The 14,959-nt window shown below is 43.4% G+C and overlaps 2 protein-coding genes across 3 annotated transcripts in view; one reads left to right on the top strand and one right to left on the bottom strand.

Annotated features, from left to right (window-relative positions):
• Window positions 1-6,802: 6,802 nt before the first annotated feature.
• On the bottom strand, window positions 6,803-9,831 carry NDUFA1 (NADH:ubiquinone oxidoreductase subunit A1). Its single transcript, XM_044427541.1, has 3 exons — window positions 9,626-9,831; window positions 8,144-8,233; window positions 6,803-6,973 (listed from the first exon to the last, which is right to left on the bottom strand). The coding sequence occupies exons 1-3, from the start codon at window positions 9,725-9,727 to the stop codon at window positions 6,950-6,952; spliced, it is 216 nt and encodes a 71-aa protein (XP_044283476.1). The 5' UTR covers window positions 9,728-9,831; the 3' UTR covers window positions 6,803-6,949.
• A 784-nt stretch (window positions 9,832-10,615) lies between these two features.
• Window positions 10,616-14,959, top strand: part of UPF3B (UPF3B regulator of nonsense mediated mRNA decay) — an 11,539-nt gene continuing 7,195 nt past the window's right edge. Inside the window, exons 1-4 of one of the 2 annotated variants that reach the window (XM_044427457.1) lie at window positions 10,616-10,876; window positions 12,251-12,357; window positions 12,509-12,615; window positions 13,814-13,912. In XM_044427457.1, the coding sequence (XP_044283392.1) occupies window positions 10,718-10,876; window positions 12,251-12,357; window positions 12,509-12,615; window positions 13,814-13,912 (472 nt within the window). In that variant the 5' untranslated portion in view covers window positions 10,616-10,717. The remainder of the gene's footprint in view (window positions 10,877-12,250; window positions 12,358-12,508; window positions 12,616-13,813; window positions 13,913-14,959) is intronic. The other variant, XM_044427458.1, reaches the window with a different exon arrangement.

Below are 14,959 nucleotides of genomic sequence, written 5' to 3'. Positions count from 1 at the left end.
CTTCTCATGATGTGCACAGAATGTAACGGCCTCAGTTTTGTCATGTTACCCCACTTTAAAACTCCACAACTAGAGGCTCTCAATCCAGGTTTAAAATATGTAAGAGCTTGAGGATGCTTTTTCGCCCCTTTGCAGTGTCCTGGAAACCCACGAGGCACAATCACTCATTCTAACACCAACTTAAAAACAAGACAGACAACTTATACCTGGTTCCCACCTAACTCCAGCTGTCCCAAGGTGGTGACATTTGTGTAAGTTTCATATACTCTTTCAAATATTCCTGTCTTTCCTTAAACAGATTTAAGCTCAATAAATCATGGAAACAAATACCTGTTCAGGCGCGTATGAAAGTTACCAACCTGTCAGGTCTCTTGCTCAATGTACTTTGCTTTACATACATTCTGCAGGAAGATGTGTTTGTTTATATATGTATCTATCACATTTTAGAGACTGCGCCAAAGAAAATAATAGCTGAAGAGGGAATTGTAGATGTTTATAAAGACTGATTATAAACCTGGCATCCCTTTTCTTGTTGAACCAGGGCAACTGTCGCTGAATCGCACGATATCTACTGGACCAATGTCAAATCCAAAGTGATCTGGAGAAGTGAGTAACTCATGAATTTTTGCTGTAAAACTGAGGCTCAGAACTCAGAGTAATGGCATCTTTGTCCTGATGTGCCACAGACCATATGCATAGGTTGCATACTGGAAGGAATAAATTTGTATCTCATTAATGTATCCAGTCCTGTAGCCAAAGGCATGATGGATTACCTCTTTTTTTTTTTACAAGAACATTGTAAACATACCTTTCATTGAAAAGGCATGCAAACCAAACAGTGTACCCCTAGTTTTCTGTTGCCCCCTCAGCCAAGGAGAGCAAAATAACATGCAAGCAGCTGAGCTGCCTAAATGTGTATTTGCAGGAAATATCCTTCCCCATCCCGTTGGCCTCTAGATGTTTTAGAGTTCAGCTGCTCACAGCCCCAGACAATAGAGCCACTGCCCCAAATCCTGGGAATTGTATGCAGAAATATCTAAATATCATATTACATAATGCCCATTTTATTAGTATCGGTTTACAGCTTTGAGACCAGGGCTGGAGTGCCTCTACTTGGTGTTGGGCGAACGAGACAGATTGGGGATTCTATTGGTGTACCGTGCACCTTTCTGCCCAGCAGTCTCCCTATCTGAGCTGACAGAGACCATCTCGGACCTGGTGTTGAGGACCCCCAGGATGTTGGTCCTGGGGGACTTCAATCTCCATGCCGAGTCTGGACTGACCGGGGCGGCTCAGGACTTCATGGCCTCTATGACGGCCATGGGCCTGTCTCAACACGTCACTGGCCCTACCCATGAACGTGGACACACTCTGGACCTGGTATTCACGACGGGGCAGGTAGAGGATGACCTGAGGGTGAAGAACTTATGTTTGACTCCCCTGTCATGGTCAGATCACCTCCTGGTGAGGTTTGTGCTCGAGAGCGGCCTCTCCCTCTATAGGAGTGCGGACCCGATTGTATGGGCCCGCCCCCGGAGCCGGATGGATCCGGATGGATTCCTGGGGGCCCTGGGGGAATTTCCGGCTGACAAGACTGGTGCTCCTGTCGAGGCTCTGGTCGAACTGTGGAACGGAGAGATGACCAGGGCTGTGGACACAATCGCTCCTAAGCGTCCTCTCCCACCGGGCAGAGTCCGCTCTTCCCCTTGGTATACACCTGAATTACGGGCGATGAAGCGAGTTGGGAGACGGCTAGAGCGTAGGTGGAGGAAATCACGGGATGAATCTGACCGAACACACTTGAGAGCCCACTATCGGGCCTATGCTGTGGCGGTGAAGGCGGCGAAAAAGAAGTTTTTTTCTGCTTCCATTGCCTCCTCACAATGCCGTCCAGCGGAGCTTTTTCGAGTGGTGCAAGGCCTGGTTCGCCTGGGTCCTAAGGAAGATCCGATGCCACCCTCAAAGGCCCGCTGTGACGACTTTGCCAGGCATTTCAGGGAGAAAATCGCTCAGATTCGTCACGAGCTGGACTCCACTAATGAATCAGAGGTCTCTGAGGAGTCGCCAATGCCACCGTCTGGTCTAAAATTACTGGAGGAATTTCAATTATTGCGGCCCAATGATGTGGACAAGGTGCTTGGAAGAGTACGTCCCACCACGTGCCTATTGGATCCTTGCCCGTCTTGGTTAATAAATAACTCCAAGCACGGGATTGGGACCTGGATTTTGGAAGTGGTTAACGCTTCTCTGAGGGAGGGTCGAGTGCCTGCCCCTTTAAAGGAGGCAGTAATACGACCGGTCCTGAAGAAAGCGTCACTGGATCCAGAGATGGCCACTAACTATAGACCTGTGGCCAACATCCCGTTTCTGGGCAAGGTGCTGGAGCGAGTGGTGGCGGGACAACTCCAAGCACTCTTGGAGGAAACTGATTATCTGGATCCTTTTCAGTCCGGCTTCAGACCCGGGTACAGTACTGAATCTGCCTTGGTCGCCCTGTACGACGACCTGTGCAGGGAGAAGGACAGGGGGAGTACATCCCTGTTGGTTCTTCTGGACCTCTCGGCGGCTTTCGATACCATCGACCATGGTATCCTTCTGGATAGACTTGCGGGATTGGGGGTTGGAGGCACTGCTTTGCAGTGGTTCCGCTCCTATCTCGACGGTCGATTCCAGAAGGTAGTGCTGGGGGACCATGTCTCTACGTCATGGCAGCTATGCCATGGGGTACCACAGGGCTCCATTCTATCCCCTCTGCTATTTAACATCTATATGAAACCGCTGGGAGAGGTCATCAGGAGGTGTGGGCTGCGGAATCATCAATACGCTGATGATACCCAGCTTTACCTCTCATTCTCCACTAATCCAGGTGAGGCAGTGGCTGTGCTGAACCGGTGCTTGGCCGAGGTAATGGAATGGATGAGGGCCAATAAACTGAAACTCAACCCAGACAAGACGGAGGTCCTGTTGGTTGGCGGATCGGGTTTTGGAGAGGGTGGATTTGACCTGGTCCTGAATGGTGCAACACTCCCTCTTAGGGATAAGGTCCGCAGCTTAGGTGTACTCCTTGACCCGGAGCTTTCTTTGGAAGCTCAGGTGACAGCGGTAGCGAGGAACGCCTTCCTTCAGCTTCGGCTGATTAATCAGCTGCGCCCCTACCTGGAATACGACTGCCTGGCAACGGTGACACACGCGCTGGTGACTTCCCGCCTAGACTTCTGTAACGCGCTTTACGTGGGGCTTCCCCTGAAGACAGTCCGAACACTTCAATTGGTGCAAAATAGAGCTGCCAGGTTGCTGACGGGGACGGGGCATTATGCTCACATGACTCCAGTCCTCCATCAGCTTCACTGGCTTCCCATTGAAGCCCGGGCCCAATTCAAGGTGTTGATTATGACCTACAAAGCCCTAAACGGCTTGGGTCCTGGCTACCTGCACGAGCGCTTACGTCCGTATATGCCTGACCGCCCTTTGAGATCTGCGGGAGAGTCCCTTCTCCGGGAACCCTCCATGAAAGAAATTAGGAGAGTAAGTACCCGGAGGAGGGCTTTCTCTGCGGTGGCGCCCAACCTATGGAATTCACTCCCCAAAGAGGTCCACCTGGCACCGTCGTTACTGGTTTTTCGGCGCCAGGTAAAGACCTTTTTATTTAAACATCATTTCAATTGTTAAAACATATGATCTGGCCTGGGCAACTTCTTCTTCCTTCTCTTTCTCCTCCTATATTTTTATTTTATACTGATAATTTTAATTTTGTATTTGTAAATCAATGTATTTTTTGTATTGTTATATTTAATGGTAATTTATTATGTACTATTGTATTTCAATGTATTTTATCATGTTGTAAGCCGCCCCGAGGTTTCGGCAAGGGGCGGCATAGAAATGTTATAATAATAATAATAAAAAAATAATAATACAGCTGATGAATAGTGAACTGAGAAAAGGAGCCATATTGTTTTTGCATGTTGGACTTTGGCTGGCAAGACCTGACTTCATGAGAGATCAGTGCTAATGTTTATTTTTGACCTGGGCCACTGACTTCCCTGGATCTAGTCCAATTTCACAAAGTGATGGTGTGCGGTGCCAAGCCAGGGCAGGGAAGCATTCCTGTTCTACTACATTGGGCCTGGGAGAAGGTTCCCTATTTTATCCGTAAGAATTCCTGCCAGACTGTGGTTGTTTTTTGGTACACTCAATACCTTAAGAACCACCTCACTTGCTCAAATCCAAGCTCTATCCCTAACCAAGTGTTGTTTGTACCCACAGCCAGTCAGGCACTTCTGGAATATACAGCTAACTTCAGTTGTCTCCTATTCTTTGCCCCAATAATTCTGTTATTTAGGTGTGTTTCTGTTTCCAGACACAGAAACCCTAGAGACCTAGTTCTAGAATTTTTAATGGTTGTTTCATCCATTCCTGCTCACATGCTGTTTCATTCTATATTTTCTGCTTTTAATACTTGTTTCACCTTTGATGTTTTTAACTGTTTCCATGGCATTTTAGTTTTTGAACTGTTTGCAATGTGCCCAAAGAACATTTGTTTTTGGAAAGATTAGAAAAGTGAAATATAAAATGACATTTTAAAATATGTAGCTCTTGTAATTAATAGCACATAAGCAGCTGCACCTATTGCTCCTGCAGGCAATTGACAGTGAAGGTAGCAGTCAAGGCTTTGGTAAAAGATGAAAATGTGAGAGGTAGATTATGATTGTTCATCTCTTAACCCAGGGCTAGTTAACCTCTGCCTAACAAAGACTGTTGACAACCAATAGAAGGTGGTTATTATTTCTGCATGTGCCATTTCTGAACCCCTAGAGGTACCTAACTGGTCTTTCTTGGACTAAAAGGCTTTTGTTCTGAACCATCAAGTTAGTTTCTAGTGTTCATGTGTAATGCTGTTCAGGCCAACTTGTAACTCCACCCACAGAGCTGATTTTAATGAATTTTAACTAAAACACAGATGAGAACTGAAGAATGACCTTTGTTTTCTTTTGACTGTTACAGATCCCAAAGCTACATGTGGGACAGAACCATTTTTTACAAGGACTCAGGTGGCTGCAGCTGTACTCACCTGCCTGCTACCAATTCTGCTTAGACACTTTTAGAAACCAAGAGGACCACCTCTGCTTGGTTAATGAATCTAACAGATTTTTGAAATACAGAAATCTAATAATTTCTAATACAAAAACATTGCTGCCCTCCCATCATTACAATTAAGTTTCTTCTTAAATTAGTATCTACACAGCTGTTTCTGCTCCCCATAGTACCATCTTTATGGGGAGTACCAGTTCTATGGGATGTGGAAAGGAGATTTTTGTGTGTGTTTAACTACAGTGCAGAGAACATGACTCAACTCACTGCTAGGATTACCATTAAACTTAAGAAGTATGATGGGATTCATCCATACAACTTATATATCCTTACATTACACTGCAATTATGTATTTCCTCCCTGAAAAAATATTGCAGTCATGTTTTGAAGCTAAGTAAATATCATTTACACATACTCTTACTCAGTTCTATGTGCTGCTGGTATGAGCTAATGGATTATGATCAGCTCTATAATTCAGTCTCCCTCTTATAGGAAAGATGGCTTCTGACTGTAATCAATTTGAAATAAGCCAAAAGGTTCCTCGAGCAGAAGACTGATCCTGGGCTTGATCACTATCACTGATCACTTAGATTGAGATTTCTACACATTAGCATTAACTAATAAGCTTTAGTTAATGTGCATGTGGCAAATGTAAATAAATTCATGCTAATGTGCACAGATCTCTCCCAAGTACACAAATCTGCCCCCCTCTGCCCACAGCATCTATATGCTTATGGGGAGAATGCGACTTTGGTCTCTCAATTTTTTCCAGCCTAACTTTGCATATAATTCAGGAAGGTCTAAAAATGTACAACAAATGGGGAAATTTGTGCAGATGTCATGGCTGATGGCTACTTTACCCATTTGTGCAGAGCAAGGAGAAATGGCAAACAGGGATTGGACATGCAAGTGTTGCTCCGCTGACATATGGCTAGTGAGATGACAAGGCACCAGAGAGTTGTACTTCCTGCCTCTTGCCAAGTTCCCCACAGCCTTTTGGCATAAGCCATCATTCTGCATTTACATGCCCTCACAAACCCCCCTGAACAATGGAACAACAAGCCATGGATTCTCAGAGTGGCTTATGCATGGTTAACATACTACACTGAAGCAATCATTCCAGTTTTGGATTCCATAATACTCCAAAACATCTCGACTGACAATTTAATCTGAGTTGTTGTATCATACAAATCAGGCCATTTTACACCTATTTCTAGATCACCAGAACAGAAACGGCAAGTCAGGAGGTGCTTCCTGAGCCATCTAGTCTGACCCCCCAATTCCAGCTGGCTCTGCTCATGGCATGCCTGCCATGTGCCTCATCCATCAGCTCTGCGGTTCTATCTGGAGTAAATTTCAACTTGTTGAACTTGCCCTTCAAGCCAAAACCCAACTCCAAGCACTGATTCAAAAGATCCCCACCTCCCTAGACGGTGGAAACAAGAACTTTGGTCATCAGGAGACTGATGACAATTCAGTCAATATGTTCAGTGATCTCTCCAAACATTTAAGGTTAGTATCAAAGAGATCAGGACAAGAAAGAATCTTTCTTGACAACCAGTATCATGGCACCTTATATTCTTTAGAAGTTTCAGTAACATATCTGTACTATCACTTTTGAAGCAAATTAACAAAGAAAACAAAACCCAATATGGTCTTCTATATGTCAACAGTTTGTATCATTTCAATCCATACACAGAAACATAGAAACAGAGCAAGTCAGAAGGCCTCCTGGGCCATCTAGTCTGATACATTTATTACTTTTTACAATAGCATCAAGCAATATGCTATTAGAATTTCTTTGTGATTAAAATGCAGAACACTTTCTGTGAAATCCATGTTTATTAGTAGTAGACTGGTATCAAGGGTCAATATTCTCCAAGCCCTGAAAAATACAAAGTGAAAGAGAAATGTTCAAGGTGTCTGCCACACATGACATCAAACTATATCCAGTTTAACAAATTTCTCTTTAAAGTATTTTCCATAACTCCATTGGCAGAATAAGGTACGATCTCAAGACCACAAAGCATTTATGTCCAGGAGTTATACAACAGAGGGCAATTGATAACTCACGCTCAAGAGGCGAGTACAGGTCATGTGTGGGATGTTGAACTATGGACTACTGTATTGTCTCAACCCAGAGGTACTAATAAACCATAGTTTGTTAATGGTGAAAAACCATGGCTTACAACCAAAACAATAAACCATGGGTCCTGCTCATGAGTTGTTTGTGGTTATCAATCTACGGTTTCTTAGTGTAGCTGGGTTCAGGCAACACAGTAACTCAAATGGCAACCACAGCCCACGGCTCAACAACAATGAACCCTCAACCCTGGAGCATGGGTTATCATGTTCTCTGAACCCAGCCTCCAAGTATAACAGGCCATATGCACTGTCATAAGAAACAGTACTCAGAACCTTCCCTTCAGGAGCCCATGTAGTTGAAAACTGGCAGTGCAAACAAGAAGAGAGGCAGGGAAAGCAACTGTTTGTGATTTCCTAAAGAGGAGCAGATGCCTGTAAGCTATCAGGCACCTCATACAATGAGACTCCACTGAAAAAGATGAGAGCATACTCCTAGATTACAAAAAGTGAATCCTGGAGGCATTAAAAGGGTAATCCTTTCTTCATGACTGTAAACGATTCAGCTCTCAGGACCTAGAGGTTTTGGCAAGGGGTGGCATAGAAATGTTATAATAATAATAATAATAATAATAATAATAATAATAATAATAATATACTTCAATAACACTCAATATTCAATATTCCATAATGCGTCTCTCTACATCAAGGACTATTTATTGTACAATGATTTGTTTTCAGTTCCAAAATGTCCAAATCAAATACTGTGCTGGATTCTGCTCACATCTGGTAAACACTGACAAAAACGTAGGGGTTAGAAAGCAGCTAGAGTTCATTGGGGGGGGGGGCGCAACCAGCTGTAGCATTTTATAGAAATGTTATAATAATAATAATAATTTTCTTAATAAAAACAACATGAAAAGCTGTCATGATACTGCAGCTGGACAGCATTGTACAGAAAGTTTAAGCCAACCTTAGAATCATAGTAGCGATTGGTTCCAGAGACACGCCTATCTCTTTCCAACAGGTGCCAATTGTAAGGGTACCGAACAATCCTCTTTTCCTGGGTACACAGAAGTGAGATGTAGAGTGTATGAGCACAAGGGGAGGGTGTGGGGAGGAAGACAACAATACAAAGCTAAAAGGTGCAAAGCCAAGTTGATATGGAAAGAAAAATTTGAGTAAGTGCAACAACACATTTTCAAGATGAGAAATACATAGCTCCATCTTGCCTCACAACCAGCAGTGGGGCACAGGTAAGATACATTCCATCAAGGAATCAAGATCTGTTGGACAATTCAGAAAATCTGGGCTTATCAGTTTATTTTTTATATTTGTTTGACAGCCCAGAAGTTAAAATGTCCCTGGAGAACTTATGAAATAATAAAAATAATAATTTAAAAACCAAACATAAAACTATAAAATAAAAAGTACAACAGAACAAAATTCAAAGCATCCCCTATATGAAAAGCACTGATTTTAGTATGGATGTAGGCCCAGACTACATCAGTTATTTGAAAGGCCTGAGAGAACAAATAGGTGAGGTGGAAGCAAGTCTTTGGCTGAACTACACTATCACTGAATAGTCCCCAACTTTCCTCCTACCCCAGCAAACATTGGTACATAAAGTAAACTAACTGGCTTTTCAAATTTAAAATCCATTAATCTTCCTCTCCTCACCCCCTACAAACACCTCTTAATTGTCCTCCTATATTCCTTTTATTTATTTAGGCTATTATCCTACACACAGCTCCCTGGAAGTAAATTTCACTGAACTCAATGAGGATTTGTATGCACAAATCTATATATACTAATTTTCATAGGTACTAAAGCCTGTAAGGAACCCTGCCTTCTAGGGACACCACTATTTTTAAAAAAGGAACCCATGCACAGAGAAGATGACAGTTGATTTTGGGGTGGAGAAGAATCCTCAGGCAGGACTCCGAGTAGGTGCAGCACAGCTCATCCCAGTGGTTCGATGCAGCAGAGATCGTTGGGGGCCCCTGCACCTTTATGTCAGCGAGTGCCCCGGACAGCAGGGTGGTGGCACGCCCTCCCAGAGCCTCAGGGTTGCAAAGGAAAATATTCAGTGCTTGAGTCCAGTGGACCATCTCCACCTGCCTTTGGATATATCATGTAGTGCCACGTACTACCAAGCATCATATTACGCACTTTATCCAAATGTTTATATATCCCTCCTCGTTTTATTACATGCGCCTACATTATGCATAACGTTGCATTTTCTACTTTTTTGTGCGGGGTGGGGAGAGGATTCCAAAAGACACCACGACAGAAAGGAGGAAGAAAGGGAGAACATGCGTATGCCGTCCAGACTCTTGGTCTACAACTCCCATCATGTCTCACCACTGGCCAGGTTGGCTAGGGCTGATGGGAGCTGTTGGCCGACAGCCCACCCTCGAATCGACACTGACAACAAAGGCCTCACGAGACTCACCTTGCCTCCATTTGTGTATCTGTGGATGTATGTGGTGGATAAACCAGGGACGAGCAAACACACGTACATGACAGCCAAACCGGGCAGGATTTCGTACCACATCCCGACGACAGCGCCGCCCGCAACCTCGCAACCTCCTTCCAGTGCACAGAAGACAAAGCGCCGTCCCCTGAGGAGCAGCACTGCGCATGCGCCTCTTTCGGTCTCCTCCGCGAGGCCTCTTGGGCTCTTTCCGTTAATCCAACCCAGGAAGCACCGCCCCGGACCTCTGTTGCTATGGCGATTTCAGACCTCCAGGGCTAAGGGAGCAATCCTAGGCAAGTTAGAGAAGGGGAAAGAAGGCCTTTAACTTCCAGAAATCTATGCCCCAGTCAGCATAGAGCCTAAGGGCAAAAAGGTGTTTTGCTGACTGGGGCATGCTGGGAGTTGTAGGCCTTTCCCCCCATCTAAATGTGTCTAGGGTTGCATCTTGAGAAAGTAAAAGGAAAAACGGCAGAGAAAATGATTCTACTTTTTTACTCTGTTTCTTTTCCTTTTAATTATATTGTATATGTTTTATTGGGCGACACAAAATTATAATCCATTTCTAATAATTTAATTTAAATATAATGTAAATATTTAATTACATAAGTGTTCCATAAGTAAATGTATTTAAACAAATATATAAATAACATATACGTATCTGGATGGATGGATGACTTAAATGTTGTAACCCACCCAGACAGCTTCCGCTATGTGTGGTATAGAAATACAATGTAATAATAATAAACAATAATATCAAGCATAAATTTAGCACGAGCCAAAGACCAAAGCCTGCCGGGAATTAAAGCATTCCTAACATGGCAGAGGGCGAAGTATGCTGGGAGTTTTTGTCCCAAGGCACGCCGGGAACGCCCGTCTCTATGGCAACCGTGCGGCCTGGTGCAGCCGGGACGTCTCCGAAGCCTGGGAGGAGGGTGCTGTGGCGTCGCTCTCGCAGCGGGCTCGTCTTTTCCTCCCGCCCCTATTCCCGCGAGAGGAGCGATGGCCAATGGGCGAGCAGGGATGAGCTGAGGCTGACGGGGAGAGCCTGTTGTTACCGCTACGCCTACGATGAAAGAAGATAAGGAGAACGCAAGGCCCAAAGAGAAGCGAGGCGGTCACCTCACTCCCGCCGGGGTGGGGACAGCGATGGCCGGCATGGACGCCAAAGCGGGGGGCGAGCCTGACAGGCTCGAGCGGCCGAAGGACAAAAAGGAGACGCTTAGCAAGGTGCGCCCAAAGGACCTTCCTCTAGAGCTGCTTAGGCGAACCGAGGCGGACTTATGCCGTCTGGTGGTAGCGCTTCTCCTGGACTGTACCACTCCAGGCAGTGGGCAGGGAATGGGTGTGTGTTCCACGTTTGATTAGACCTCAACACCCATAGAAAATTAGCACGGGCAGAACTCATAAACTTGTTCTGATACTTTTCTATATGTAGGGTTTTCTTTTTCCTGGTTGAGGCAGCGGCGTTGATGGAGGAGTAACAGCATTCAGACGTGTAAGCTCCACTTGTAGCTTCAAAGGGCTTCTCCTCGTTTAATTAACGGGGATGTGGGGTCCAGAGAATGTGTCCTATTTGCCTGCAACAAAAGAACACATGAAAAGTTAGCATACCATGACCACACTTACCTTTTCTTCCTGATATGCCAATATTCTGTGTGTGTGGAAATAATTTGTTTTTAGTTTTGTGGAAAACAGAAAGCTTTCATTGCCACCACCATCTACAATCTGGAATGGGAGAGTCCAGAAAAGGCTTCACAAATCATTTGTGCTGATTTTATAAACTGGGCCCTAGTTGCATCCTTTGGAGTGGTGAGAGCATAGTTCAGCTTACCTCTGTGCCAGGCTCTGTACTTGTGCAACTGTTTTCTCTCCCCTCATGAAGAGGCCGGGTTATGGGTGACAGGACCATCTCTGTACCATATTAATGTAGAACTAATAGTTATGGCGTAGTTGCTAGTTAAAAAGTTGTGGATCACAGAATTATCTGGAAGTGCTTTTACTGCAGAACACATAATAACGAAATCTATTACTTTAGTCAGTACTTGTTTGTAAAAAACTTAATAAAAGGACTGCTTAACTTCAGAATGATGGTAATGACACAGATTCAGCTAAACAGTTGAACAATAGGAAGCTGTTGTTCATTTGATGCTGTATACACTGAATGGCAATGACTCTTGAGAGTTTCAAATAAACATATTTTCCAGCCCTGCATGGAGTTGCTCACAACTTAATGTGGGTATTTTTGCATGCTAAGTGTGGCCCGGTGGCTTTGTCCCAGTCAGGGGGAAATTGCTTATTTAATAAAACATACTTCTGTGGAATAATATACAGACTGAATATTTTCCCACCAGTTGCACTCTCTTAATATTTGGAAAGAACTTGCCAATACATAACTGTAAATTTAGGCATTGGAATTTGAGCACCTAGGAAGTTACATTTGTAATGAAATGTGGATGGAAGATGTAAATATAACCACAAAGTGGGGTTTCCTTAAAAAATCTCTGCAAGCATTTTGAAATACGAAAAAGATCAGGAGAAATGCCCTATTTACAGTATACTGGCAAGACTAGATGTTGTAAAAAGTAAAACGTTTTATTTAAGGTAGTGATTCGACGCCTACCTCCCAGCTTGACAAAAGAACAGCTTGAAGAACATCTGCAGCCTTTGCCTGAACATGACTATTTTGAATTCTTTGCTAATGATTCCAGGTAAGATGAACTTTAGGCATTTGGTTGTGGTGCATGTAACAGTGGCATGTCATATATGTCTTTCAGTTATACACCCGTCTGTGCTGTGTATATTTACAATCATCACTCAGCAACGTTTCCTTATACATTGCCATTTTTTGTCCTTCTGCAGTTTGTACCCTCACATGTTTTCCAGAGCATACATCAACTTTAAAAACCAAGAAGACATAGTTCTGTTCAGGGATCGCTTTGATGGTTATGTTTTTGTTGATCACAAAGGCAAGTAAGCCTAACACTTGGTTATGTATATCATATCTCTGTTTTTAAAAATATATTGGCATATTTTTGTACAGTAACTAAACTGTAATAATGAAAAATCCCTGATTTTATTTACTATCCCTGAATCAATGTTTCAGAAACAGGTAACTCTAAACCATGATTAGTTAGCAATGATTTCAGTGGGGTTTATTTTGAGGTAAGTTTAAGACTGCCATGTTTTAACCTAATCCTAAACATACTTCCTCAGAAGCATATGTTAGTACCAGCTGGACTTGTTTCCAAATAACCATTTTTAAAATAAATGTGACAATCTGTCCATTGCTGTTCTGAGGCAGTGTTGTCTAGGACTGACCTTAAATAATTCCAGCTAATCCAGAATAATTTGATTCACATGAGTCTTACAAGGGACTTTAGCTGTGGGGAAAATGCACAACTAGTACCAGTCTCTTTCAGTGCATCCAGGCAGACACAAGATCCATTGTGTGGGAGCAGTAATGCATATGAGATCTCTGGTAATAGGAAATTTAATTGCAGTGGCAGCTAAAAAAGTTGAATGATTATGCTTCACTTGCCAGGTGTGGGATGCTACTTCAGCATCCTCTATTTGAACCGCTGCTGCTAAAGTGGTACTATAGGGTCATGCTGCTTACATTCATTTGCTTCTGTGTCATTTTACATGTAGCTAAATTTTCTTTCTTTGCCATTTATAGTAGAACAGTCTTCATTCAAAAAGCATTTACTCCGTAACTTTCAACAGATAGCCATGTGTAAATGTATGCATTTGTATGGCCAAATCAGTATCCTTCAGTTCATTATAAAACCATCATCTAATGTGCCTGTTCATAAAACAACCCAAACTATATTGTGGCTCTAGGGTCAGTTCACACAATATACTTCCCACTATTGTTTGTCATCATGTAGCCCAATATAAATGTGTGATCCAGACAGGCTTGGCTATGAGTAGCAATGCTCCCTGTGACCATGGTGGTACCATTTTTCCAGCTACTGCTGAGGGAGATCTGGATAGACAGCTCATGTGGGCAAGATACATGTTGTGTGAGGCTGGCCCGTGAAAACACTGCCTTAGTTTGGGCTTGTTCAGGTTTGCTTTTGAGACATACTCGGTACAACAACTTTAGTCCTTGGTTTGCTTCTTAACATAGTTGTTGTTTTTAAAAACGTGTTTATGTACAAACAGGTCTAGAATATCCTGCCATAGTGGAATTTGCACCATTTCAAAAATCTGCCAAAAAGAAAAATAAGAAAAAGGATGCCAAAGCTGGGACCATTGAAGATGGTTAGTAGTAAAAGTTGCTTGTTGTGTCATTTGATGAACCTAGCCTCTGTGTAGGAATTAAGAGGCTGTAATGTTATGGATTCTTCCTTGGAAGTAAGCTTCACTGAACCCTGTTGGTCAAACTTCTAAGTGAATATTCATGGGGTTGCACTGCTAGAATTACCTTTTGAAATAATGTTGGCTGTCCTTAAGCATGATCTGAATATGTTTGCTCAGAAGTTAAATGTTTCTATGTTAAGTGAGACATACTTCCTGGTAGGTGCATAGAATTGCAGACTTACTGAAGAAGAATTGCAGTTCAGTGGAAAGCTTTATACAGTCACAGTCCATAATATTTAGGGGACACAGAACATTATATATAGAACTTCATTTAGCAAAAGCTTCATAGTACATTTAAATTTGTGCACTATTACTGTAGCGGTAACACACCAATTTTGACCTGTGATATGCCTTTCTTGATCACAAGATTTTAAATCCCTTAACAGGCAGGCAGCCCAGGGATGCACAACATGTGTCTCCTGCCCCAGGCAATTGCAGCTGCCAAGGGTGCTCTGACCTTCTGCTGCTACTGCCATGAAATTTCCTCTGCCAGCAATCTTAGTACAAATTGCTCTTTCCTTACAATCTGTATCAGAATCCTGCAGGGTGCGGGGAGAGAAGGCTCTCCTCTCACTCAGCAGTCCTCATACAGATTGCTCTGTTAATTGCTCTACTGCTATTAGTGAGGAAAGAGTGATCTTCATCATGATTGCTGATGTCCATCTTCATATGCGTGTACAGAGCCCCTAATCTCTGCACTAACATCACATGGGGCCCTTGATGCCAAAAGCCTTGTACCTCTGTGAGACAGACTGTTGCACTGATGTCCTGCTGGTGGATTTCCTCTGGGCATTCAGCCACTGTATGAACAGAATGCTGGACTAGATGGAACTTTGGTCTGATGCAGCAGTGCTCTTTTTGTGTTCTTATGAGGGACAGTGTGATGTATCAGGCTAGCTTCTTTCTAATCTGATATGCCTTTAAATGCCTAGGCCTCCGAGGGCACAA

The sequence above is a fragment of the Varanus komodoensis genome, unplaced genomic scaffold (genome assembly GCF_004798865.1).
Source record: "Varanus komodoensis strain SLA01 unplaced genomic scaffold, ASM479886v1 scaffold18_3, whole genome shotgun sequence".
Classification (NCBI taxonomy): Eukaryota; Metazoa; Chordata; class Lepidosauria; order Squamata; family Varanidae; genus Varanus; species Varanus komodoensis.
The sequence above is the reverse complement of the archived record's forward strand: the minus strand, read 5'-3'. Positions and strand labels throughout refer to the sequence as shown.